Here is a 27,160-nt window from a genome sequence, read left to right as displayed (position 1 = left end):
GCACGATGTGCACTTGCACAGCCTCTCATGTGGGGAATCAGACCCTGACATCTTGAGAACCCTGGGAAAGAAACACTGAAACCTCCTGTGTAAAATGAATGAAAGACTGAAGATGGACAGGTGCACTTTCTCTCTGTTGAGCAAGTCTCTGTGAACATCTGTACCAGTCAGTTGTTTCTTGAAAGTAACTCCAAATGTGGGCTGCTGGTTTGAAGGTGCTGTGTTGAATGAAGTGACCTGTAGTCATCTCCTTTTCTTCAGGATAATGTTCTTTTGTGCACTATTTAAACACCTAGTGAGAAAAGTGACAGCTCTCTGGATACAGTCTCTTTGCTTGTGGTGCTCTACTGCTCAGGAGGGAGGCTGGAGTTACTGTTGTGTGCTGTGTTGTTTCACCAGTGCAGCACACTTGCATGGCTTCTATGAGCACCACTCGGTGTCTGTTCTAGCTACAAGACTTGTAATTTGTAAGGGTTTTATAAGGGCCCTCAAATATCTCTGCTACCTTAACTGTGACCTTTGTTCTGTACCAAATGGCTTTGTGTACAACAGAAGAGAGCCCCCTGAGACTTTGCTGTCAGGTGGACTTGCTTGGAGTCTCCCAAATGTTGTACAAGAATCTTGTAGAATAGAATAGGATAGACCAGGTTGGAAGAGACCTTCAAGATACACTTAGATAACTGACCAGGTGTGTTGAGCCTGAAACATGTTTAGAGCTCTACATGCAAGCAGATGCCTTGTAAGCAGCCTAAAGGATCACAGATTTTATGCCACTGAGGCTGTTCTGCCAAGCCTCCCCAGTATCACACCGCTGCAGTGGTGTGCTGAACATGACTCTCACTGGTGGTCAGGGAAAAGGTGCCACCATGTCACCAGCACCAGCTCATTTTCTTCATGCTTCCCTTTAGTTGCTGCTGGGACTCTTGAGACCAGAGAGTGGGGCAAGACTCAGGGCTAAGATGTTTTACAGTTTGTTGAACTCCCTGCTGGTCTCTGTCTTTAGATTGCTAAGTTTATTAGAGTCATTTAAATGGACTTCCCAGAGCTGTGGTAGGTCATCAGCTTCTCCCAACATGCTCTGATTTTATTTGCTAGATGTTTTAAACTGATGGTTATTGTGCAGAGTAACATTTATTTGAGCATGCTCGGGGTATGCAGTAAATTTTCACCACTTCATTGAGATGAATTAAATAAAAGACATCAAATACCCTTGTAAAATGTCAGTCAAGAACACAGCTCCTTGAAGAGCACCCCGTGGGAGATGTCAGATACGAAGGGTGGCTTTTTGCAAGAGTATTGCAACAGGAAGAGTTTGTGACAAGCCTCTTGTTCCCTACATCTGCAGAAAGGAAAGATGAAGGAAGCAGCCCAGCGCTATCAGTATGCCTTGAGGAAGTTTCCAAGAGAAGGATTTGGAGAAGAGATGAAAGCATTCAACGAGCTGAGAGTTTCCTTGTACCTGAATTTATCCCGATGCCGCCGAAAAACAAACGTAAGCGCCTGCTGCTCGTCTCTCGGGCAGGCACCTGGGCTGTGGCAGTCAGGCTACATCTGGGACATTTATTGTTGCTGTTGCTGAATCCTTTTCACTGCACCCTGGATATGGGCTGTGTCCAATGAGAACAGTTCATAACATAAAACACTGTTGCCACGGGGGATCTGTTAGAGCTGTTCTTGTCACGGAATCAGCATGGGTTGGGTTGGAAGGGACTTGAAAGGCCATCTGGTTCCAAACACCTGCCATGGGTAGGGACACCTCCTGTTAGACCAGGCTGTGCAGGGCCTGGAACTCCCTGAGATGGGGCAGTGTAGTGTAGTTACTGTGCATGCAGTGCAGGTGGTTTGGAACGCTGAGCTGCTGGATGCTTTTGGTACTCTAAAAAGACTAAATGGAAACTGCCACCACTAGCCCTGGTTACTGCACAGCACAAGCTACTGCTGCTGTGGCTGTATCACGTCTGCTGGGTGTTCTTGGCACCTGCTTTGCTCTGAGGGATTTCTAAGCACGCTACAAAGGCAGCTGAGTGCTTTGCACAGCAGCACTCATCCTTTTCTTTCTGTGCTAGAACTGCCTCTCCTGATGCCTTCCTAGGCAAGCCTGCCTTTTTCACTTGGGTCACGTTAGCAAGAAGTGGCTCTGCAAACAGCTCCCGTGTGGGGCTCTCACCACACCCCACTGAAAAATCCTCTCTTTTACACCTGATAATCCTGGAGTGCTCCACCTCACGTCCAAAGCTGACGTTACTCTGCTCTTGCACGAGATCTCGGGGTGTGGCTATCTGCTGTTACTACTTTCCAGCCTCCTGCATCAGCAGGCTCACTTCATTCGGGATCAGGAAGGCCCTGTGCTCTGTGTGGCTGTTACAAAAATTAGCCCTGCTTCTGCCTCATCCTCCCTAGAGCCCTCTGTGCCCCCCTGCAGTCCTGCTTTGTTAATTAACAGTCTTTAGTTTAACCAGCAAGTTGCCAAACTCTTACTCTGTGTTCTTGTTAAATGAAGACCAAATACTTTATGTTTAGTGCAGCTGTTCTCTGAAAATTCCACCTGCCTTACCGAAGCAGGCTCTGGACTGGTCCAACCCAGCTCCTGATTCTTCTCCTCTTTCTCTACATTCCTAGGTCTTTAGCTGGCCTTTTTTCACAACACAGTCTAAAGTCATTTAGCCTGTTAACCATTCAGCCCCATGTAGCACTTTGACACCTCTGGGTTGAAGATAACCACCTCTTATCTACAGTGATATTGCTTTTTAGCCACCTTGGAGTCAGTTTCCCTTAGACACGAAAGGCAGGGGTGGCAAGGCAAGCCTGCTCTCAGTCTTTCAGAAGACATCTGCTCCCACTGATGACTCCTGCACTTCACAGGTTCTCCACACTTCTGGAGCTGTACCAGAACCAAAGAGCATGCAGCTTGCTTTTGTTGTCAGTGTATAATGGGGTGCTTGTGTTGACATTCCAGGACTTTGGTCTGGCTGAAGAGTTTGCTACAAAAGCCTTGGACCTGAAACCCAAGTCGTACGAGGCCTATTACGCTCGAGCACGAGCCAAGAGGAACAGCAGGTACTGTCTGATTCACGCCTGCACAGCTATTTTTAACTCCCTAACACTTGCAATAACTTCCTCCCTCTCTTTTCCATTAGTCCTGTTTGGAATTTGCAAAGTTATTTGTCTTGTGCCCCTTCTGTCTGTATTAGGTCTCTGCATCAATGCCAACCAAACCCAAAAAGCAATATTCTCACTCAGGTCATTATTTGGCAGTCCAGAAAGTAACAAATGGCTATGAAGAGAGGTTATTTGAAGTGTAAGGGTGAACGGCTCTGCTGTTCCACGTGCTCAGCAGAATGCAGCCAGCAGAATTATTTACCACCAGGAATAACTGAGTGTTGAACCATGATCAGTTTGAGATAAAAACAAGGCTGGAGAGGAGGAACCACCTCTTGAAGGTGGAAAAACACCAAAGTGTGTGGCTTACTTGAAGCATAGGGAGAGCTGGAGAAACACCACAGTGTGGTGGCATAGCTGAAGCACAGGGAGAGCTGCCTGTTTGATTGTGGCTCTTCTAAGCAGCACAACAAATGGTGACAAGGCTGAGTTCAGCAAGTCACCTACACTTAGGAGAACAGTGCAGAAGACAAAGCCTCAGCAGGCTTCTGCTGCTTTTGTGACAGAGCTGTTAAGATGCAAGGGGAATGGTTTAGGGCTGGCTCTGCATTTTCACCCTACAGAAGAATTTCCTGGCTAAGGTCCAGTTCTTACATTGTCACCACCTGCAGCAGCAGGTGACAAATCTGAATATATCTTTGCAAGTGACACGGGTGGATTATCACTAGCAATGCTGAGACTCAGGCTTGCCCCAGGTTTTTCATTCAGTCCCTGTTTTTTTTCCCCCTCCCCTGCACAGAAAGCTGCTTGCTGCTCTTGCTGACTTACGTGAAGCCACACAGCTGTGTCCCAGCAATCAAGAGATAAAACGTCTGCTGGCTCGAGTGGAGGAGGAATGCAAACAGCTCCAGAGAACACAGCAACAGAAGCAGCAGTCTCCACAGCAGCTACAGCAGATTACCAGCTCTGATAACGAGGAGGAGGGCGTTACCCAAGCAGTGAAGGATAATTTTAATCTTCAGGACAGGGAGGATGAGCTGCCACACCCTGATGAATCTGTCTCCTCTCCACAAAGGCTGCAACAGTCCACAGCTGCCTCCTACAGCAGGACCCTTCAAGAAGCTGTTCAGCAGAAGGCACGTGCTGCATCTCCTCAGAGGAGAACAGGCAGCAAATACCTGAGAGAACCAGGCTTGGTCATGCAGCCAACGAAGCAAGCACAGATTGTAAAAACTAATCAGCACCTGAGCTCCATCCAGCCTGGGTCCAAAGCGGGAAGCAGCCAGGGCAGCACAAAGACACAGTCATCCTGTCAGCATCTTCCCCAGAGTGCCCTGCCAGTCCAGCACGCCAAGGTTCAGCATCTGGACGGGACACACACATTAACGTCTGGCAGCGTTCCCACAGGCGCTGGGTCTGAGCTGGTGCCACCTACCCACTGCTCCCATCCGCAGCGTGCCGAGGGGCTCTCTGCTCATCCCTTCACAAGCAAGTCTAAAGCCGCTGACCGGCCAGCAGCCCCCACTCAGGCAAGCTTGAGTGAAACCAGGCAGCAAAGCCCTGCAGCCAGTGCTGCCTCGTCTAGTTCCCCAGCCAGCAGCACCATTCTGGCCACCTCAAGCAGCAGCTTATCTTCAGCCAGCAGTTTCTCAGAGAGTATTAAGGGGCTGGGCCCAGATGTTCGACTCAAGGAGAGCCATGTTAGCCAGGGTCAGGGTGCTGCTGCTGAGCACAGACCTCGCAGTACCCCCTTCATGGGCATCATGGACAAGACTGCAAGGTTCCAGCAGCAGAACGCTCAGGCCAGTCGCACTTGGCACCCTCAGGCTTCGGATGGACTATCAACCAATGCTGCTTCTGGGGGCGTTCAGTCCTCCACTTTTGAGCACTTCTCAGTCAGACACTACCAAACTAAAATCTACTCTGCTGGTGCTGCCCCAGGAGACAGCAGCCAGAACGGTGTGCAAGCTAAGGAATGTGAGGAGCTTAAGTGCCAAATACCCACCCACTGCCAAGATGGCAGAGCCCCCAGCCAAGCCCCGCAGCAGCCTCACCTCACTAAGGAGGCCCATCTGAGCCAGGTGACAGCCACAAAACCAAAGCGATCGTTCATTGAGTCAAATGTATAGCTGCTGGCAGCGCTGCAGAGCTGATCTCGGAGCTTCACAGAGCTTTTACTCCTAGAAGGAATCCTGACTTGGCTGGTCCTGTGTGCGGTGGTGCAGGCCATCCCTGTAGGCCAGTGCTTAATGGGATACAACCACTTCCAACTGTTCCTACCACCACAGGACAGTTACAGTAACTGGAAGAGCAAATCTATGTAGAAAGATGCAATTGGGATCGTCAGGCCACCAAACCAGGACATTAAGCAGAGAAATCCTTTCCATCAAGACTTTCCTTTTATGCAGGGCTTTAAGTCTTGGCTTTGGTTACCTTACAGCTCACCACTGACCCAACAGCCATGCCTCTGCAACGCCTAAGTGCTTCCATCCCAAGGCAGCGGTCAGGATGGTACCTGCTGCGCAGGGCTGGGAGCTGTGTGGGGTTTGTAAAGCAGAGTATTTTATCACTTTCTAGTGGGATCTGACTGGGGTTGCATGATGTACATTTAGGAGGCATCAGTTGTTTGTGTATGAGCGAAAAACCATAAGCAGCCATGTAAATAGAACTATTTTTAGTAACTAGGAGATACCAAGTTAAAAGAACAGCGCCGTTTGCATGTGTGTGGGAAGGCTGTGACCATATTGGTCGCTGCCCCGAAGAACACAACTTTAAGGCATATTAACAATAATCGCACTTTATCTAGGTTACCTAATCACCTCTGGGTGCTATCTTCAAATGATTTAAGTGTTGGTCCCTGAAAAAGGTACAGAACTGGTTGGCAAGTGTGTTTGTGGGAACCGTGAGCGAGGGCGAGAGCTTGGCGAGAAGTGTCTGTGCAGGGTGAAGTTGTGAAGCTTTGGGGAGGAAGGTTGGTTTTGTGTTGGTGAGACTGCTCTGGAAATCGCCAGCTGTGGGGAGGGATCCCAGGAGCGGCGAGGTTGGTCAGCTCCACGTGGTCACCTTCACCTGTCTGTGTTCCCTGGACACGGAAAGCAGCTGTGCCCACCTTGACAAACCCTTTTCCTGAGTTTGCATCATTATGCTTCAGCTTATTTATTGTTTACTGTTTCTTTGATATTTTGTACATGTCCTATATTAGTCTTGTCCTGTAGTTCTATTTTTGCACAGCTACTGTATTTTTTTCCATTCAAAATAAAGATTATTAATATAGCTGTGGGAGGAGCGCAGTCGCCGCTGGCTACAGGAGAAACTCTCCTCCATCCTCAGTGACAGGGAACAGAGAGACACACACCCAGGGTTTAAAATGAGAATAAGAAAGAGGGATTAGCCACTTGGCTGTTTCTTACCTTCCTCTTGGTCTTAGCAAAATCAAGACTCATAAAACTCAGTAGTGAGGATTTAAAGAAAGCCTTATCTGAAAATGTGTGAGTCTGAACACTCCATTTCCTAAAACAGAAATGCCACAAAATTAAGTTACCAATAACTTAGAAGCTGTTCAGTATTCTCTGAGAGCTTCCAACAGTGAAGACTTTCTTCCTATCACACATTTACATGACAGCTGTAGATCAGAACAGGAGCAGCCTTGTTTCTGACACAGTGGTCTCCTTTAGCTACATCCACTGTCAGTTAACGTCCACAAGTTCCAAATGCAGTGGTTTATTTCTGCTGAGTCTCCAGCCAGCGGCTGATGGCCATTTTCAGTGTCCTGTTTGGTGTGAGCATGAGGGAGGGGAGAGGAAGATTTGTCATGGGACTCGATCGTCGTTTGTTGGTGATCCAGTTCTCCATCGCTTCCCTCTCATAGGAGTAGCCATCTACAAAGAGAGCGTCACAGACCGTGCAGGGGTTAGCTGTTCCAGCCCAAAAGGCATGGGAGGAAGGGCATCGGCATTTCCCAGCAGGAACACTGGGATGGGAGGAAGGGCATCGGCATTTCCCAGCAGGAACACTGGGATGGGAGGAAGGGCATCGGCATTTCCCAGCAGGAACACTGGGATGGGAGGAAGGGCATCGGCATTTCCCGGCAGGAACACTGGGATGGGAGGAAGGGCATCGGCATTTCCCGGCAGGAGCACTGGGATGGGAGGAAGGGCATCAGCATTTCCCAGCAGGAGCACTGGGATGGGAGGAAGGGCATCGGCATTTCCCGGCAGGAGCACTGGGATGGGAGGAAGGGCATCGGCATTTCCCAGCAGGAGCACTGGGATGGGAGGAAGGGCATCGGCATTTCCCAGCAGGAACACTGGGATGGGAGGAAGGGCATCAGCATTTCCCAGCAGGAACACTGGGATGGGAGGAAGGGCATCGGCATTTCCCGGCAGGAGCACTGGGATGGGAGGAAGGGCATCAGCATTTCCCAGCAGGAACACTGGGATGGGAGGAAGGGCATCGGCATTTCCCAGCAGGAACACTGGGATGGGAGGAAGGGCATCGGCATTTCCCAGCAGGAACACTGGGATGGGAGGAAGGGCATCGGCATTTCCCAGCAGGAAAACAGGGAGGGAGGAAGGGCATCGGCATTTCCCAGCAGGAGCACTGGGATGGGAGGAAGGGCATCGGCATTTCCCGGCAGGAACACTGGGATGGGAGGAAGGGCATCGGCATTTCCCAGCAGGAGCACTGGGATGGGAGGAAGGGCATCGGCATTTCCCAGCAGGAACACTGGGATGGGAGGAAGGGCATCAGCATTTCCCAGCAGGAACACTGGGATGGGAGGAAGGGCATCGGCATTTCCCGGCAGGAGCACTGGGATGGGAGGAAGGGCATCAGCATTTCCCAGCAGGAACACTGGGATGGGAGGAAGGGCATCGGCATTTCCCAGCAGGAACACTGGGATGGGAGGAAGGGCATCGGCATTTCCCAGCAGGAACACTGGGATGGGAGGAAGGGCATCGGCATTTCCCAGCAGGAAAACAGGGAGGGAGGAAGGGCATCGGCATTTCCCAGCAGGAGCACTGGGATGGGAGGAAGGGCATCGGCATTTCCCGGCAGGAACACTGGGATGGGAGGAAGGGCATCGGCATTTCCCAGCAGGAACACTGGGATGGGAGGAAGGGCATCAGCATTTCCCGGCAGGAACACTGGGATGGGAGGAAGGGCATCGGCATTTCCCAGCAGGAGCACTGGGATGGGAGGAAGGGCATCGGCATTTCCCAGCAGGAACACTGGGATGGGAGGAAGGGCATCAGCATTTCCCGGCAGGAACACTGGGATGGGAGGAAGGGCATCGGCATTTCCCGGCAGGAGCACTGGGATGGGAGGAAGGGCATCAGCATTTCCCAGCAGGAACACTGGGATGGGAGGAAGGGCATCGGCATTTCCCAGCAGGAACACTGGGATGGGAGGAAGGGCATCAGCATTTCCCAGCAGGAAAACAGGGAGGGAGGAAGGGCATCGGCATTTCCCAGCAGGAACACTGGGATGGGAGGAAGGGCATCGGCATTTCCCAGCAGGAACACTGGGATGGGAGGAAGGGCATCGGCATTTCCCAGCAGGAACACTGGGATGGGAGGAAGGGCATCGGCATTTCCCAGCAGGAAAACAGGGAGGGAGGAAGGGCATCGGCATTTCCCAGCAGGAACACTGGGATGGGAGGAAGGGCATCGGCATTTCCCGGCAGGAAAACAGGCATGGAAAAATTTGCAGTCAGTGAAAGCTTTACCCATACACTCCTGCAAGATTTGTTGCTAACCACATAGTGAAATGTATTCCAATAAAACTTTATACAGCAGCAGTAAAATCAAAACTTGGTTCAACTTTTTTGGTTATCCTGGACTTTGTAACCTGACCAAGCTGCTTCCACAAAGCCCTGCAGATGCATCTCTCACTGCTGCATCAGTTCACTGACCGCTAGCAAGCTTGGTCAGCGTTGCTGCTGCTGCTGCTTGCTGTGGCATTCTTCTCCCCACCAGAGAGGTCTTTTGGCACATGAAGCATGCACCACAGCTCTCTGTTCCTGCAGCAGCTGTTAGAACACTTTCTGTAACTGGTAAGATATGCCAAATTTTGTGTTCCCACACATCTCTTTACCTTTAAGTAAGCAATCTTAGCCAACACTATTTAAAGACTTACCTGCTGCAATGACAGGATCCTTCATAAGCTCCCTTGTTATGGGACACAAAAACTCATCAGGGACAGGAACAGAAACGGCCCTCCTGTCCATCCTCAGTGCTTCAATTTTCTGGAGGACTTTATTGCGCAGGCCCAGAGACTCTGAAGAGTTATTTGTAGGTGAAGTTAATAACACAGCCATGTAAGGCAAAGAGCTTGGCTCTTCCATTAATTAGCAGCTAAGTTACAGGAGACACAAGCCCTAGGAGGAGAGGCTGAGGGAGCTGGGATTGTTTAGCCTGGAGAAGAGGAGGCTCAGGGGAGACCTTATTGCTGTCTACAACTACCTGGTGGGGGTTGGCCTCTTCTCCCAGGCAACCATCAACAGAACAAGAGGACACAGTCTCAAACTGCACATGGGGAAGTTTAGGCTCAAGGTGAGGAGAAAGTTGTTCAGTTGTTGGCTACTGGAATGGGCTGCCCAGGGAGGTGGTGGGGTCCCCGTCCCTGAAGGTGTTCAAAAAGGGACTGGATGTGGCACTTGAAGCCAAGGTTTAGTAGTCATGAGGTGTTGGGTGACAGGTTGGACTTGATGATCTTTGAGGTCTTTTCCAATATTATTGTTTCTATGATTCTATGGCAGAAAGATCTGCAGACACCCACTGCCACCAAAATGAGCAACTCAACTACATCATGTCACACTGTCAGCCCCCCAGCCACCTCACAGCTCTGCCTTTTCCCCACTCCACCACGCCACAGGCACAGTTTAACTGCCAGCTGTGCCAGATGTAAAAAACAACAAGCATTGAAGATGCTGCCCTGCCAGAGGCACCCTGAAAAAGAGCTCAGCAACAAATCTTAGGATGGCTTTTTAATATTAGTCTTAGAAAAAATGCCTTTACTGACACAACTTTGAATGCTTAAAATGTTTCAGTTGATGTAAGCATTGCTTGAAATTTAATACAAGCCATGAAATGGCAAGAACCAAACCAGAAGGAGCTGGCACAAAACTAATTCCAAGCCACAAAGAGAGGCATTTCTCTAAATGCCCACCGTGTTACAAAACACAGCACTGGCCCAGTGCCTGCCTGCTTGCAGGGCTGAGAAAAGTGATTCCAGAGGAAAAATCTGAATAGCTCTTACATCCTCTTTGTACTAGCTGTTGTGTCCTCCCAGCCGTGCCAAATGGAAGGACACACCACTTCAGCATGCTCCCATCAACTTCATTTTAGCTGCTGTCATACATGGTCACTCCTCTCCTCCAGGCTAAGCAACCCCAGCTCCCCCAGCCTCTCCTCACAGGGCTGTGCTCCAAACCCCTCCCCAGCTTTGTCGCCCTTCTCTGGACACACAGTATCATAGTATCAGTCAGGGCTGGAAGGGACCACAAGGATCATCTAGCTCCAACCCCGCTGCCATGGGCAGGGACACCTCACACTAGATCAGGCTGGCCAGAGCCTCATCCAGCCTGGTATTAAACACCTCCAGGGATGGGGCCCCAACCACCCCCCTGGACAACCCATTCCAGGGCTTCACCACTCTCATGGGGAAGAACTTCCTCCTCACGTCCAACCTGAATGTCCCCATAGAAGGAGATCAGGTTGGTCAGGCAGGACCTGCCCTTCCTAAAATCCATGCTGGCTGGGCCTGATTGCTTGGCCATCCTGTAAGTGCTGTGTGACTGCACTCAAGATGACCTGTGCCATAATCTTGCCTGGCACTGAGGTCAGGCTGACAGGTCTGTAATTCCCTGGCTCATCCAACCGGCCCTTCTTGTGGATGGGCATCACGTTGGCCAGCTTCCAGTCCTCTGGGACCTCTCCAGTGAGCCAGGACTGATGAAAAATAATGGAGAGTGTCTTGGCCAGCTCATCTGCCAGCTCTCTCAGCACCTAGGGTGGATCCCATCCGGTCCCATGGACCTGTGGGGATACAAGTGGCTGAACAGGTCTCTTAACTGCTTCCTTCTGTATCACAGAGGAACTATACTGCTCCCTGACTCCCATCTGCCAGCTCAGGAGGCCAGTTGTCAGGAAGACAACTGATCCTGCTATTAAAAATTGAGGCAAAGAAGGTGTTAAGTACCTCTGCCTTTTCCTCATCTTTAGTTACTATATTCATTCCCCTCCATGTCCACTAAGGAGTGGAGCTGTCCTTGCCCCTCCTCTTGCCATTAATAGGGCACTGGCCCCTAAACTGAAGGTACAAAGAAGAAAAGAGAGCATTGAGGATAATGTGACATTAGGGGGCATCAGCCTTGGCAATGAAATAAAACCAGGGAAAAAACATGGATGTCTGAAACTCCTAACTTGCTTTCATTCCTATGTTTCAGAGGTACTCAAAAGATTAAAGGTTCTATGGATTTCTATACTCTTACCAATTTTTAACTCATTAGCCAGACTTTCTTTAGTAAGATTCAGGAGCTCCTTGCCATCAATGTTATTCATTTTGAAAAGCCCAACGAAGTCTGCCAAGTCTTGTGCACAAAGCCAGGCTGAAACATCATCCTCTGACCAGTCCTCGACAGCCACCTTAGATTCATTTTCTCCAGCATTTCCTTTGAAAAGGGAAGACAAATGACAGTTAAAAAACCTCCATACAACACCCTGCAATTGCAACCCCAGTTCCAACAAAAATGTCAGCCTTCTCCCAGATGTTCTCACTATAACCCCAACACTCCTAACAGCAGAAATGCCTATTGGACATCATGGGTGGGGTCAGGAATTTGGCTTTGTCTTTTACTATGAATTTTCAGTCTGAGGAACTGAACCTCTCAGATGCCTACACTTGTGTCGAACTCGACAGAATCAAGTCTCAACTCCAGACCAGGTTTATTCCTGTGCTTTGAACAAAGAGGTGGTGGAGTCACCAGCCCTGGAGGTGTTCAAAAAGGGATTGGACATGGCACTTGAAGCCATGGTTTAGTTAATCACGAGGTGTTGGGTGACAGGTTGGACTTGAGGATCTCTGAGGTCTTTTCCAACCTTATTGATTCTATGATTCTATGTACCTTTGGTTCCACATACTTGCAACATTAATTATCCTGGGTTTTACACTTGTAACAACTGGTTAGCTGTATTTCCTGTTGACAATTATGCAAGTATAATTAGTACATTTTCTTTTTAACTCCTTGCCAATAACACTTGTCCAAGAAGTCTTTCAGTGCTCTGGGAATATAACATTCAGGACAGCATTTAAGAGATGAGAGTTAAAAATGGGGAGTATCAGAAAAGAAGATAGAGCAGATCAGTATAATTAAAATACTTCCAGTACACCTTTCCTTTAAACACCCAAAAGAGAATACCTCTGTAGGACATTAATAAGGTCAAAAGATAAACAGCAAGCATGTAGCCTGAGGTTAGTAACTGCATGTAAGAAAAAGTGGGGCTTAGAATCATAGAATCAATAAGGTTGGAAAAGACCTGAGAGATCATCAAGGCCAACCTTCTGCATCTTCAGAAAGTGTGCAACAATACCATGCTTTAAATTGAAAGAGCAGATCACAGATACCTGCAGAGGCTTGCTTAAGGTCAAACTGCCATATGTTCACAGTTTTATCCATTGAACCTGTGGCAAGCAAGGGGCTGCATGGTGCAAAAGCACAAGTGGTAACGTACCTACAAGTAAAAATAAGCTTGTGAACAAGACAAGGATGCCCTTTCTTTTATGTATTAAAACACAACAATCATACTGAATTCTTACCTGGTATGCTGAGACAAAGTATGCAGGGTACTGCCAGTACTCTGCAAAAGAATATTTGTGATTTAGATTCTGAAAGAATAAAAAGAATGTTCATCTCTTGGTACACTTCCTTTCAAGATAAGCAATGATTGCTGCTTGGAAGATGACAGAAATGGTGTAACTTCAGAGAAGCTTGACAAATGCTGACCAGCAGCAGAATCAGGAATGCAACTGGAAATTTGCTGCTTGAAGCCTCCCTCTTCAGCTCACTGGAACACTGCCAGCCTCCAACAAGCAGCCTGCATGAAGTGTCAGCGTAACAATGCAGAAATACCAGCTGAATTCATTACACCCATATTGGCTGGTTGCTCATGTGGGTAAGGACTGGCTATGAATCTCAGGCTAGAAATGACCAGAAGTGCAGAGGTAACTGAAACTGAAGTAGACTTCATGCTCTAGGTCTTCAGCTGGGCTATCTAATCCCACCTGTGATTCTCCATCTGCCCACTAGATGCTACCAAAACCCAAATTCCTCGATTTCCACACAGCCTTAACTGATGATTTGAAGGATTTTTTTCTTCTTATGAAAGACACTGTTTCTTTGACAGGTACAGACAGATTGGAAGGATGAAGAGCAAAGATATTCTCAATCACTAATTGATTAGTCAGCTGTGGTGCCCTGTTTTAGGCTGAAATCTCTCTCTCTCCTACAAGCTTTTACTGTCCTCACTTCTCAAGAAGCTGTGAAAGTTGTTCTCTCATTCAGTAAAAACCTAAGGACACAAAGGTGACAAACTGTTAAGAAACACTTATGCTGTACACTTGTGCATCTTTCAATTTTCTGGGGTCCCAAAGAAATCTACATCCTTGTCTGAGCCTCAAACTACTGGAATAAATGGGCCAAAATTTGTGAAGGAACCCAAAATCAGTGATTTTAGTGAAAAACTGATAAGGTGTATCAGTACAATACTAATTGCAGAGCAAGCTGGAGAAGCTCAAGATTTATTCATCCTTCATTATTATTTTTAATGCTATACAAGTACTGAAGGCAAATATCACTTACAGGTGAACAGTGAAGGATGCAACAACAGTATGATACAAAATGCTTAGACTATACTTTAAAGACATTTTATTTAACATTAGAAAAAATATTTACTTCTTTATTATGCTTCTATTTTGTGTGCACTTGATATGTAAGTAACTAAAGAATTTCTATTACCACCATTCCCAATTTTAGGCCAGAAGCTAGAGCACTTCTTGCCTTGGAAGTTAGGATAGATTTAGGGTAACAAAAAAGTCCTTCTGCTTCACTGTGAAGATTATGTGTGTGTATGGAATTCACTGACTAATGCTCTCCTGTGAAGAGACCAAATAGCCACCCTCTCATGAAATATAATAAATAAATATTGTGGAAGTCTGATCAATTCTCAAGAGGGATTTTTCCTCATACTCCTTCCCCTGCTCCATGTGCATTAAATATTTAGGGTTTATGCAGCTTCTGTTGTTTAATATGTCTTTATGTTGATAAGACACTGCAGAAGCAGTGCTGATCTTTAAAGACAACCACCCAATTAATTAACCTTGCACTGTTCTGTACTTACAGTTTCATGTACTATGACACACTTGTCCACAGACCTTTAAAAAAGAGAATAATCCACATTAAAACTATGCAGAAAAGAAAAAAACAAACTGTTTTTAATTAAGAGGAAGGAAAACCCCAACCTTTCCCACAAACGAAATAAGAGCAAACAGATTCCTTAAACCACTTCATGAAAAGCCCCTCACTCCAAGAAGGACACTGAGGTGCTGCAGTGTGTCCACAGAAGGGCAATGACAGTGGTGAAGGGTCTGGAGAACAGGTCTGGAGAGGAGCAGCTGAGGGAGCCGGGGTTTTTCAGCCTGGAGAAGAGGAGGCTGAGGGGAAACCTCACTGCTCTCTACAACTACCTGAAAGGAGGTTGAAGCCAAGTGGGGGCTGGTCTCTTCTCCCTAGTACCAGGTGATAGAATGAGAGGAAGTGGCCTGATATTGTGCCAGGGGAGGTTTAGGTTGGAGGTTAGGAACAATTTCTTTCCCACCAGAGTGGTCAGGCACTGGAACAGGCTGCCCAGGGAAATGATGGAGTCACCATCCCTGGAGGTGTTCAAGAAAAGTGTGGGCATGGCACTTTGGGACAGAGTTTGATAGTCATGGTGGTGTTAGGTCAACAGTTGGACTCAATGACCTTAGAGTGCTTTTCCAACCCAAAGAATTCTATGATTCTATCTAAATCCCTTCTACCCATGTCCACCTTAAAACACCACCAGTAATTAATTCCAGCAGTGTAAAACCCAGTCATTAAAAACAAAAACTCTGCAATTCCATGAGAATTTCTGACTTGGAGGATCTGCACAGTGCTGATGCAAACTGCCCCCCACTCCCACCGCTCCCCAACTCTATGTACTTTGTGTCTTTGCAAGAAGTTCTCTGTAAGGCAGATGGCCAGAATCTAGCTCTCCATGATCTGCTCTCAGCACCTCTATTTACTTCTGAAAGCTTTTCACTTGCAAAGCGAGCCAGAGGAAGCAGTGCAATAAACACACACGACAGAATGCTGCAATGCAATCAATACATATCTCACAAAACACAGGCTGCACAGCACAGTTATTTACCATGACAGCAGTTTTTCCTGCAAGACATTATGAGGCAGACATTTCACTTACAACAATGTAAGTGAAAACAAGAATCCATTTATCTAATGGAAAACAACTCTAGATCACAAACAATCCATAATGATCTTCAAACACTGAAAAAGACTCCTTTAAAAACAATACAGAGTAAAATGTCAGAGCAAGCTGATGTCTCCTGGGGCTTCTATGGATTTAAGTTTATTTTCTGGCTATTGTAGTCTTTTCATTCTCCTATGAAAGGCATCAGTTTTTGTGGGTCCACTTAAGCTGGCACTGAGAGACCACATCGAAAGCTGTGCAACATCCTGGATGCCAAACCTCATCACCCACAAGACACAAAACCAATTGGAAAGACACTTCAATAGTTCTGGAGGTCACAGAATTATTCCTTAATTATTGCTATTATATTCTGAAATCTCCAACTCTTTTTTAATTGCTGTTTTACAACACTGAACCTGGGCAGCACGAAATTCAAACACTTCAAAGGTACTGCTTACCCTGAAACTAGTATCTGCCCATCATGAGAAAATGCACAAGCCAGGACTGGGGCAGAATGTCCATTCAATGTACATTTATGTTTCAATTCAGCACCTAAAAATAATAACAGTAATAAAAAGAAATCAGATATGGCTATATTTGACAAGGTGTAACACAGCTGCTTTTAGAAGCATAAAGCTGCACCCAAGATCTGCACTCGATGATCTCAAAGGTCTCTTCCAACCTGGTTAATTCTATTCTATTCTACTCTATTCTACTCTATTCTACTCTACTCTACTCTACTCTACTCTATCCTATCCTACTCTACTCCATCCTATCCTACTCTACTCCATCCTATCCTACTCTACTCCATCCTACTCTACTCTACTCCATCCTACTCTACTCTACTCTGTGACATGCTTTCTACAAAAAAAGGGGATAAAAGACCACAAGACAATTTTAACACCTTTGCCTTCCTCACTTTGTAATCTTAGCATGCCTATGAGTATGTTAGATAATGAAATGTGCACCTGTACAGGCAATAGTCATTCTTCAGACTTCCATATAAAAGTGATTAGAAAGAAAAAAATGCCCTCTGAAGATGGTTTTGGCCGTCTGGCTTGTGTCTGCATAGCAGTTGCACATCTAGACTGCAGTTCTAGCAGGAGAGGCAACACTTTCCATGTCTCCAGCTCTTGCTGAAGGGCCATGGTGTAGTACTGAAAGATGAAAGGAAACCTCTCCCTGATAGGTTTCAACCTATCAACCTGCTCAAATGGTTGCAATAGAAATGTTACTGGTTACAAAAAGATAAGAATGCTAATTCAACCCAAATGTTTGTCATAAGTTTGAGGGAGTTAGGGAAATTACTGGGGTTTTTTCAGTCTTTACTTGTACAATTGATCAATTTTACAATAGATCACTAAACAGAACCTACAGGGCCCAACGTCACAAAGTGCTGCATGCCTGAACAACTGAAAGCAAACTTTCAACCTCTAGTTAGTTTGGCTGTGAATCCATGACAGCAGTATAAATTTGATCTTAGATGTCAAGTCACTAAAGGCTTAAAACACTGGAAGCAAAACACACACAAAACCAAAACCCACCAACATGATACACACCTGAGGAATCTGCACACAAAATAAGCCAGAGTTTGATGTGATTATCTTGACCACAAGAAGCCATCTGGAAGTATCTCAATGTATGTTCACCATCTGATAAAATTCAAATGTGTTACTATGAATCAGAAGCACTGACAGTAGCAGCATATCAGTGAAGTAGAGCAGCATTTGGCAAATTTCCTTCATCTCAGAAGTTCTATAACCATTTACAAGTAAGAGATAGGGATCACTGTTACACTGCTTCCTAGAGCAGGCAGATAAAGAACCAGAACTGGGCTCATATTTTATGTTTTCTTAGTGGTACGTGTTTGCTTCCTGTGTCTACTGAGTAAAGCACTAGGACCTTGTAATGTAAATGATGTGGTTACATCCATTTCTTCTACAGTTAACTAGTTCTCAAACTCATCCACATATGCATGTACAACACCTGAGAGTATCTGACAGCCCATTACCTTTTTTTCTGGTTTTGGTGGGTTTTTTTCTTTCTTTCAAGTCCTGTACCAAATTATTTCTGCTCTTCTACTCCACAGAGCCTGGCCAGCCTGACCTGAGTCACCACAGCAATCCCTCAGTGGCATTACCTCTGCCAGTGCCAAGTCTAAGAATTCCTACAAGAATCACCAGGACTGAGGCTGGAAATCAGAGAATTCTAACACAAATATCAAGTATCTCACAAAATAACTCCAGAGATTTTATCTCCATTTTTCCACCACAGAAAGTGTACTTGAATTTTCATGTGGCTATTGCAACAAACTCCTAGTGCACACGGACCTGCCCACAGCAACCACCAGAGCTGCATGACTGTGGCAGACCTCAGGACACACCTGAAATCTGTTGAACATGAAAGTACCAAAGTGCATCAGCACTGCCAGGATTCCCCAGTCAGGTTTGTATCTTCAGGACAGAGAGGAGCAGCAAGTCTTAGCTATTCTGTTGCAAAAATGTTTCTTAGTAAGTAAGAACAAACTTGTGACTTGGGAACTGGGTTTGGGTGAGAATAGTAACAATGAACACTGGCTTTGAGACTGTTTTACAAGCTACCAATGTGTTAATGGGCTATTTACAGTGTTGTACAGGCAGAGCTCCTTGAGCTAACTTAGAGGAGGAGTATGCTGGCTTCCAATAGGGTCACTAGAAAATTTTAGCAAGATCTGCCAAGTTTTTGTTAGTAGGGCTAGGTAATTTCACTGAAGTTTACTTATTCAGGAGGAAGGAGCAGTGCAGTACCACAGCTTTTAGAGGAACACAAGAGATCCTGAGCTTGCTGCTCCCCCAAATTCCTCCAACTGAGAAAGTGAGGCACAGGAAAACAGTCTATCTATTCACATCCCACAGCTTGTTAGCTTTGCAGTTCTCTGCACTGCTTTAATCCAGTTCTGCCCCTTGGGGAACCAAAGTATGAAAGAGGAAACAGTACTCAAAGCACTGCATCTTCTAACACCTTTGTCAGCCCTGGCCTAGGCTTCACTGTTTACAGCCACTGCCCAAATATTTTCCAAAGCATGGTAGGATAATTGGCTACTGAAAGCTATTATAAGCATACCAATCACCTTGTTTGTTGACCCAGATTCCTTGTCATCCACCTGACAACAACTTTTAGACAGGATTATTCAGAATATTCTAAAACATCAGCTCTTCCCAGCATCATTTGTATCAGGAGCACTGATGGCAAAGAGTATCAAAACAAAAGATAGAGAGAAATAAAGCAACTCTATTTTCCCTATGTTCCTTGCCTGGCAAATTAAGTGACTAACCAGAAACTGGCCGTGAAGAAATATCACAGCAGGTAACACCAAGATCATGTGCTTTTTCATTACACAGGCATCTCATTTTGTCATCCCAAATGGTCAAATCACCACACGATGATCCTGTGACAAAGAAGTTTCCTCTAGGAGCAAATGCACAGGCCACCAAGGAACCATCGTTAACATTCCCAGATCTGAAAAGCAAAGAGTACACAGGACATGAATTTAGAGTGAGCAATGCTCTGAGTAAGTGATCTCTAAAATTCAGTGTGATACAACAATCCAAGCTGTTCTTTTATGCACTTTGGAACATGGTAACAGAAGGCAGAGAAACTCACACCCACTGTGGACAGAGAGGCAAAGTAAGTACAGTACAGCTGCAGGAACCAGGATCTGCTCTTTGACTGCAGGAGTGAAAATGAGAGATGGCTTCCCATGGCAAAAAATTTACCTAGGTGATGAAATAATTTTCAAACTAAAGACAATGTGCATGGACTTACCATTTGACAGACACAATGCACTGTCAAGCTTCTATGGCAGGACACGTTTTAAAAGTCAAATACAAATACAGAGCTATCATAACACAGAGTTACACATGCACAAACAGTGAAAACAGACCCTCCAAACTGTTTCAAAAGGCAAAATAGAACACCTCCTAAGCCATATGACAAGCTGTAGCCAAGAAGAATACTTCATGATTTATGACATAGGGCTAATTTTGGACTACTCATACACAAAAGGAAGCATCATGAGAAAACATTGCTGCTTTTTAACTAAGTCAGTCAAAGTGCAGTGTAAAACTCATCTTAAAGGGAAATTCCTAGCAGATATGGAAGTGTGGTCAAGCCTTGGGAAGGAAGCGAGATCAAGCTAACATCCTTTAGGTTATCTGAATGCTCCTTCTAATGGATGCTAGATCCAGCCCAGCACGCACAGCGGAATCTTTCAGTGCTGCCATAAGCAAGTCACACAGCCAGACAAGCCAATCTTATTTACTCTGTCACTGCATTGTGTAGAACAGCTGCTCATTCTCTTCTGCTGATAAAACTTTTATTTACTGCCAGAGGTGTCAAACTTAATGCCACATAAGGCAATTTCAATAAACTTTGCTGAGAATCTCTACAACAGACCCCGGACCCTTCATCCTTGAAAACGCATTACACTGCCTGCTGGGTTTATTTGCACCACCCTCTTTCCTTAGTGCAGCCTTTAAAACTTACTTTCTTCCACACAAAAAGCTGCAGATTCTGCTCTGAATACCTAACAGTAAATCAAATAGTACTAGACACATTCAGAACAGGCACTGAAGACTCTCAGGGCCCAGTACCGGTATGGTAACTACAGAAGGGAAACAGAAAACACCCCAAGAGGCACACATGCCCCCAAGAGACACACATCCCACGGGCAAACACACAGCCCAACTTGGTTTGGTGTTGCTCACACCCATCACAGGGATCATGTAAATCGCCATCTTACTTCACAATTTGAACAGTCAGTTACCACAGCTGAGCTGATAAAGAGTAGCTGCTTATCTTTGTTGTCAAACACCACCCATGCCAGGTGTGGTAAAAGGTGCTCTCTTTCCTTAGCATCAACACAACCAGCTGTTGTAAAAGAAACTGAGGACCACAGGTGGTTAACTTAGATCTGATACAGATTTTCAAGCCCTTTGATAATTTCTAAGTAACATTCTGATACAGATTTTAAGCCCTTTGATAATTTCTAAGTAACATTCTGATACAGATTTTAAGCCCTTTGACAATTTCTAAGTAACACCAATCTCAGCTTTAAGAAAAGAGAACAGGTGCACTTTGCAATTACAAATGTGAACAGTATTATTATTGATGATAATAATCTGAAAATATATACACACAAAAAGATTAGGTGGTGTTGGATGATAGGTTGGACACGATGATCTTGGAGGTCTCTTCCAACCTGGTTTATTCTATTCTATCCTATCCTATCCGATCCTATCCTATTCTATTCTATCCTATCCTATTCTATCCTTTCTATTCTATCCTATCCTATCCTATTCTATTCTATCCTATCCTATTCTATTCTATCCTATCCTATTCTATCCTTTCTATTCTATCCTATCCTATCCTATTCTATTCTATCCTATTCTATTCTATTCTATCCTATCCTATTCTATCCTTTCTATTCTATCCTATCCTATCCTATTCTATTCTATCCTATCCTATTCTATTCTATCCTATTCTATTCTATCCTATCCTATCCTATCCTATCCTATTCTATCTACACTCTTCTCATTGGGAACGAGGCTATCAAAAAGCTTTTGGCACTCACCTGTACAGCTTCAACGTCTGCACGTTCCAAAGGACTACACTGCCATCCGCTGCCCCTGACACCAGACAAGTGGAGTCAGGAGAAAATCGGCAGACTCTAACAGGACTGCTGCTGGGCTGCTCCAGCACCGCCAGCATCTGACCACTGCCAGCGTCCCACACCACACTAGTGCCATCTGTGGAACACGAAGCTAAAAAGTGCCCTGATGGAGAGAAGCAGCAGCAGTGGACAGCGTATGTATGGCCTTTTAAAGGCGAGTAAGGAAGCTGGGTGAAGTCCTTTAAGGAATAAACACGAACTGTTTTGTCCAGGGAGCAAGTAGCCAAGCTCGACGACGAGAAGGCACAGTAGTTGACATCGTCACTGTGATCTGCTAAAGTGTGAATTAACGTCACCATTTTGCCTGCTTTTAACCAAAGTATCTGAAAAAGAGTGTAACAGTTAGTCTTAGCTATGTCATAAACAAAACACACTACCTCAACAGGACACATTCTCCAGGGAAAAAACAAACAAGCAAGCAATAAGTTCACTTTCAGAGGCAGAATTTTCACCACAGTTGTGGCTTTGACTTAAACCAGAGATCAACCACAGCAATGAGGTAAGAGTTTTATGGCTTGATGGTTAGTATTAATGTATCTAAACTTTTAATGTCAGCTTGCAGTTCCATAGTAGAACATGCAAGATTACATCGTAGCTGCTTGGTCTTAGAGCAGCAGCAAAACAAATTATTCTAGCTATTTAGTTTATGCTCAGTTGGCATTCACATTTGTTACAATTTCCAAATGGGCACTGTGGAAGACAGTCAAAGCATTAATTAAGGTTGCCCCAGGAATAGAAAACGATAGAATGGTTTGAGTTCAAGGGACCTTTCAGAGATATTCTCTTCTAGACCCTCTGCCATGGGTATGAACACCTTCCACTAGATCAGACTGCTTAAAGCCCTATCTAGCCTGGCCTTCAACACTTCCACAGACGGGGCGTTCACACCTCAGTTCCAGTGTCTCACTACTTTCATAGTACAGAAATTTTTCACACACCCAATCTAAATCTACACACAGTTTGAAACTGTCCTGTCCTGTCCCTGCAAGGCCCTGCTAAAATGTTTCTCTCCACCTTTTTTATTCTTCCCTTTCAAGCACTGAGAAGCCAGCAGGTCTCCCCAGGCTGAAGGACCTGTGCTCACGGCAGGGGGTTCCAGCCCTCAGAGTGCTCCTGTGGCCTCCCCAGGACCACCTCAACAGGTCCATGTCTCTCCTGTGCTGGAGGCCCCAGAGCACTGCGGGTGGGGTCCAGCTTCATTCTGAACAGTAACTTCAGGGCTAACAGGAAACCAGAGAGAGGTTTAGGTAAGCAGAGCGTTCTTTGGAACCAGATTGCTTTCTCCAGCAGTTAGTTTTCTCCTAACCTGCTAGCTGCTCACAGAAATTAGAGCAGTTCCAGGCACTGCTGAGAATCCCTTTCCTACCATCGCCTACAGCCTGTCTCCCCCTGAGGCTGCATCAAAGGGCTCCAAGGATGGCCGGTACCTCACCCCGCTCTCCAATGGCGGCTTCAGGTAAACACTCGGCAGGGCCGCGGCGCGGGAGGCACCGCAGCGCTTCCGCAACGGCGGCGGCGGCAGAGACCGGCGGACCGCAGGGACTCCAGCTCGCCGCCTCTAGAACCGCCGCTCTCTGGCACGGCAGCGACACGTAGCCGCCTACGGCCGGCCACAGAGGCCACCCACCCGACCCTCCTTCGAGCGTGGGGACACAGACCCTGCCTGGTCCCGCTGCGGAGCGCCCCTCCTGCGTTCCACCTCCCGGCCGCTGCGCAGGCGCGAGTCTCCTAGCAGCCTCCCCCCGCTCCTCGGCGTGGTGCAGGCCGAGCCGGCTGCCCCTGCTGTGGGCCGCGCCACGGCGCGCAAGACCGCGGGGGTGGCGGTGTTGCTCCGTTAACCGACTCCTCGCTGCGTCGTGTGCTGCGCCAAGTCAGGGCGGGAATGGATGCTGCTTTTACCCTCACTGTGCACGCAGTTCTTGCCCGAAACCCTTGAGATCCGGTGGTCTGGATCCGTTAACACCCGCAGGCGTGGTACCTGCTCCGGTGCGGCGGCCCCGTCTTTAGGAGGCGGGCCAAAGGCGGTTTCGGTGCCTCTCCGAGGGCAATGCGTTGCAGGAAGAGAGCTCGGAGCAGAGGTGGTTGGGCATGGATGCTGATGTGTCCTCAAAACTGGTGAACTCTGGATCGTGCCAGTCACGACAGAGCCAGAAGCTTCCAGACGAGGTATTTCTGAGAGCAACGGCTGCTTCTGCCGAGGCTGCAGGACTGCTTTCTCAGCTGATGGAACAGAAGATCCTGCCTGCCTTTCCCGGCAATTTGCAGGCTGCCACCAGCATGGCCCCCTGCAGAAGCTTAGGACTGGCCTCCCGCCCTCTGCTCCAGCCAGCGAACGAAGTGTGACTGAATGTGTGAAGTTACCTGCGAAGAGCAGCTTCACTGAAGGCATTTCGAACAAATACAACTCCCTCAGCCCCATCGTCTGTCAGGAAATTGACATCATTGCCATTTTCACACCCAGATACATACACGGAAATTCATGCAGAATAAATGGTTCATCACAACGCCTACATTTTTTTTGAGGCAAATAGTCGCTTCCTTAGACTCAGTCATGGCCCAGGAAACATTCCCTGGATGATGTTGGAATCTGTACAATCCTCCTCTGTTTTATATCACGTGTTACCCGAGTGTGTGCCCTTTGACTTACTGCTCATGAATTATTCCTAATGCTAGGTGGTGGCTAGGATTCCATCTATTGCACACGTGCTGCACTGATTCAGCAATCCATAAGATGACAGGTTGGTAAACATAACACCTTAGCAGAATTTGATCAATTGTTAGAGACTTCCTAACTGGGTAGACAACTGATTTGTGAATACCACAACACTTAAATTGTGTGGATTGTGAATACCACACCAATATATTTAACAGACCATTCCATAATGCTTTTTGGATGGAAAGCTTATAATTACTTGCTAAGACACTAATAAGACATTGTGAATCTGTAACGTTCCCAGAAATACAGTTCTAGCAATGATGGAAAGTTTGGACAATATAAGCAACAGAAATCTGTGTAATAAAACAAAAATAACACTTTTTCCCCCCCCTGGATGTACATACTAACTGTAAGTATCCCTTTAACTTTGAAGTTACACACTCAAGGTAGTTTGAAGAGACATCATTAAATAGCTTAATTGTGTTGCTGACTTCAGTCTGCAGGCACATTTTGGTAAACCCAAGCAGGTTTAAAGAAGTCCCTTTGGCCACTTGTTCAGCACATAGAAAATGACTGTTCCTTGCAAGACTGTGCCCATTCATAGTTAACAGAGTACCTCTACCCTTCTAACTGGCATTAGGAAACTACAGAAATCATATTAAAAGATGAAGAAGCTTTACACCTTTTAAGATGCTTATTTTGTTCAAAGCAATTACAGCTTCTGATTTTCATCTGCTTGTACATCATTCAAATGTTTTCAGAGAGATGCCAAGAGAATCCACACTCATAGCCAGAACATTCTTCACTGTGTAGCATTAACAGTGCTTTAAAATAAGAGAATTTGACAGCTTGTCAATAAATTCTCTATACTAAGGCCAACTTTGCTCAGAAAGGAAGACAGCACACTGGAACTCCTTTCCTCTTAAGAACATAGACTGAAACCATCAGCTGGAGAGAAAGTTAGCGAAGAATAAATGTTAAGCACATTTTTCAAGTGGTTAAATCCCTGCTCTTTTCTATAGAGGTACACAATGGCATGCCTATGATTCAAGCTTGCCATTAAAATACAGTAATTCCTGGAAATTTCATTTTACTGAAACAGCAATGAAGACACTGGCTCCTAGTGACCAGAGCAATGAGTGGGTAGTGTCAGGCTAAGACAGGTGATGCTTGTCTCACTGTCTCAGCTATAGCAGCTCTTGCTGCCTCAACTTTCCCAGCTGCTTAGTTGAGTTAGGATATGTGCTGAAAAAATGCAGCTATGCAGGAATTGTGGCTGGAAATGTTCTGGCTTTCCAGAAAACTAGCATTACATCTAATATGGCAGGAAAAGTATTAACTGGCTTGCATCAAAGAACTTCCCAATAATCTAAGCATACTTACAACTTACAAGCCTACTGTCTTATGTTCAGCACACTGATTAATCTTCCCATCTCTGGAACATGCCAGCAAACCTTTCTGAAGTCCTCAAAAAGGTGATGGAAAGGAAAGACATGAAGCAGCCAGTGGTAGAGCTCATGTCAGAATGCAAGACACCCAAGCATGACTTTTCTTCTTCTAGATAACAGATTATTCTACCAGGACTTTTCTGAAAAGAAATATATTACTGAACAAGGTGTTCTGGGGTGGCCACAGAAACAAGAAGTTTATGAAAACCTAGGCCCTGCCTGTTCTTTCTCAGCAGAGACATTTATAATGGCAAGGGAGTACCTAAACCAAGGCTCTAAGTCTCAAGCATGGCAGGCCTAGCCTAGAAGCAAAACCCCACATCTTCCCCCCCACCAAGAAATACACCAAAAATGTTACTTGCTGTGGTAGCTACAGGTACTGGGGTTCCACAATATTAATTTGCAATTTCTCTGTTCTCTTTACTCAGAGCAAGGAAATATGACTCAAGTTTTTTCACCAGACCAAAAAACAGGGCAAAACCTTGCATGGCAGAAACATGGCAGGTGGCATGTACTGACACTCACACTGCAAGAGCAGTAAACAGGACTGGCAGAAACAGGTCAGAGACCGGTCAGCTCAGTGTGGCACCTGAAAGCCTCAGCCAGCGTTATGTACCCTCATGCTCAGACAGGCATTGAACTGACTGCGTGGCAACTGCCTCTTTTTGAGCTCCCAATTTAAACCAGGACAATTAGATGCATGATGGGAAGAACTGAATGTTAAATGCAAGGCTCTCAGGAGACGATGATTTAAAAAACTACAATAAAATCCTGCGCGCACAGGACCTGAAGCATTAAAAATCGCCAAGAAAATCTGGTTTGCAAAACAGTCTTTTATTTGTATTCCGTGCCACACATACTAGTGAAAAATAACACTCCTAAAAAAGGAAAAGAAAAAAGAATGCTACCTTTCCACAACATTTCTTTTAAATAAAACTTCAAGTACTCTTACATTAGTACAAAAAAATTCTGATCTATCTGCCCCGACAGGCCGCCACAACACACAGTAGATAAAACACAGTGGTTACAAATGTCCTTTTTTTGTTGGTGGTGGTGGTGGTTTTTCTTCTTTTGCTTTTTTTTTTTGTCTTTTTTGGTCTTTTTTTTTTTTTTTTTCACCTGGTATTTCTGTGGCAAGGCAAATGGAGGGAAATGTTTTCTATGAAAAAATACTGTGTGCGTAGGAAATCGTCACAACTTTATTCCACGTGGATACAAATGATTATAACTTGGATTTTTGAGGCCATGGTGGCTTGAAATTATATAACAAAATAGAAAAATGGAAAACTAAATATCCCCTACACCCTGTTTTAAAGGCAGGCACTACCAAGATTAAGGAGACTCCACAGTGTTGGTAGAGGATAATTACTGTACAAGCCATAGAGCTCTATTACCTTAAGACTAAAATAAAATGCTACCGTCCTCCTAAGGCATAAAACAATAATGTCTGCAAACAATATGTACACATCATACATATTTAAAACAAGACTTAATATAAACAATAATGAACAGTATATACATGTCTCGATTTTTCTTCACTGCCTTGAAATACAATTTAACTACACAAGTGATGCAGCAACATATATATAAATGTACTTGTAACTCTACAGTAAAGTTTAATTTTTAGTGCTTTCACAGCACATCAGTGTAAACAGTTTTACTTGGCTTTGTTTTACATTTTAAAACATTCCTTGTGGTAGTTTTATTTTTATTTTCTTCAAGGTTTAAAGCAATTTTTTTTTTT

General features: G+C 45.7%; 2 protein-coding genes across 2 annotated transcripts in view; one reads left to right on the top strand and one right to left on the bottom strand.

Moving 5' to 3' along the window:
• Nucleotides 1-6,010, top strand: part of TANC1 (tetratricopeptide repeat, ankyrin repeat and coiled-coil containing 1) — an 87,596-nt gene extending 81,586 nt beyond the window's left edge. Inside the window, exons 24-26 of the mRNA XM_054177379.1 lie at nt 1,346-1,492; nt 2,957-3,057; nt 3,899-6,010. Of these exons, the coding sequence (XP_054033354.1) occupies nt 1,346-1,492; nt 2,957-3,057; nt 3,899-5,228 (1,578 nt within the window). The 3' untranslated portion in view covers nt 5,229-6,010. The remainder of the gene's footprint in view (nt 1-1,345; nt 1,493-2,956; nt 3,058-3,898) is intronic.
• On the bottom strand, nt 6,007-21,630 carry WDSUB1 (WD repeat, sterile alpha motif and U-box domain containing 1). Its single transcript, XM_009896793.2, has 10 exons — nt 21,214-21,630; nt 18,916-19,100; nt 17,162-17,254; nt 16,061-16,154; nt 14,496-14,529; nt 12,916-12,956; nt 12,724-12,830; nt 11,591-11,770; nt 9,235-9,375; nt 6,007-6,977 (listed from the first exon to the last, which is right to left on the bottom strand). Exons 1-10 carry the CDS (start codon nt 21,609-21,611, stop codon nt 6,820-6,822), a joined length of 1,431 nt encoding a protein of 476 aa, XP_009895095.2. The 5' UTR covers nt 21,612-21,630; the 3' UTR covers nt 6,007-6,819.
• Nucleotides 21,631-27,160: the final 5,530 nt, after the last annotated feature.

Source organism: Dryobates pubescens, chromosome 2, assembly GCF_014839835.1.
Source record: "Dryobates pubescens isolate bDryPub1 chromosome 2, bDryPub1.pri, whole genome shotgun sequence".
NCBI classification, from domain to species: Eukaryota; Metazoa; Chordata; class Aves; order Piciformes; family Picidae; genus Dryobates; species Dryobates pubescens.
Note: the sequence above shows the minus strand (reverse complement) of the source record. Positions and strands in the feature narration are given on the sequence as shown.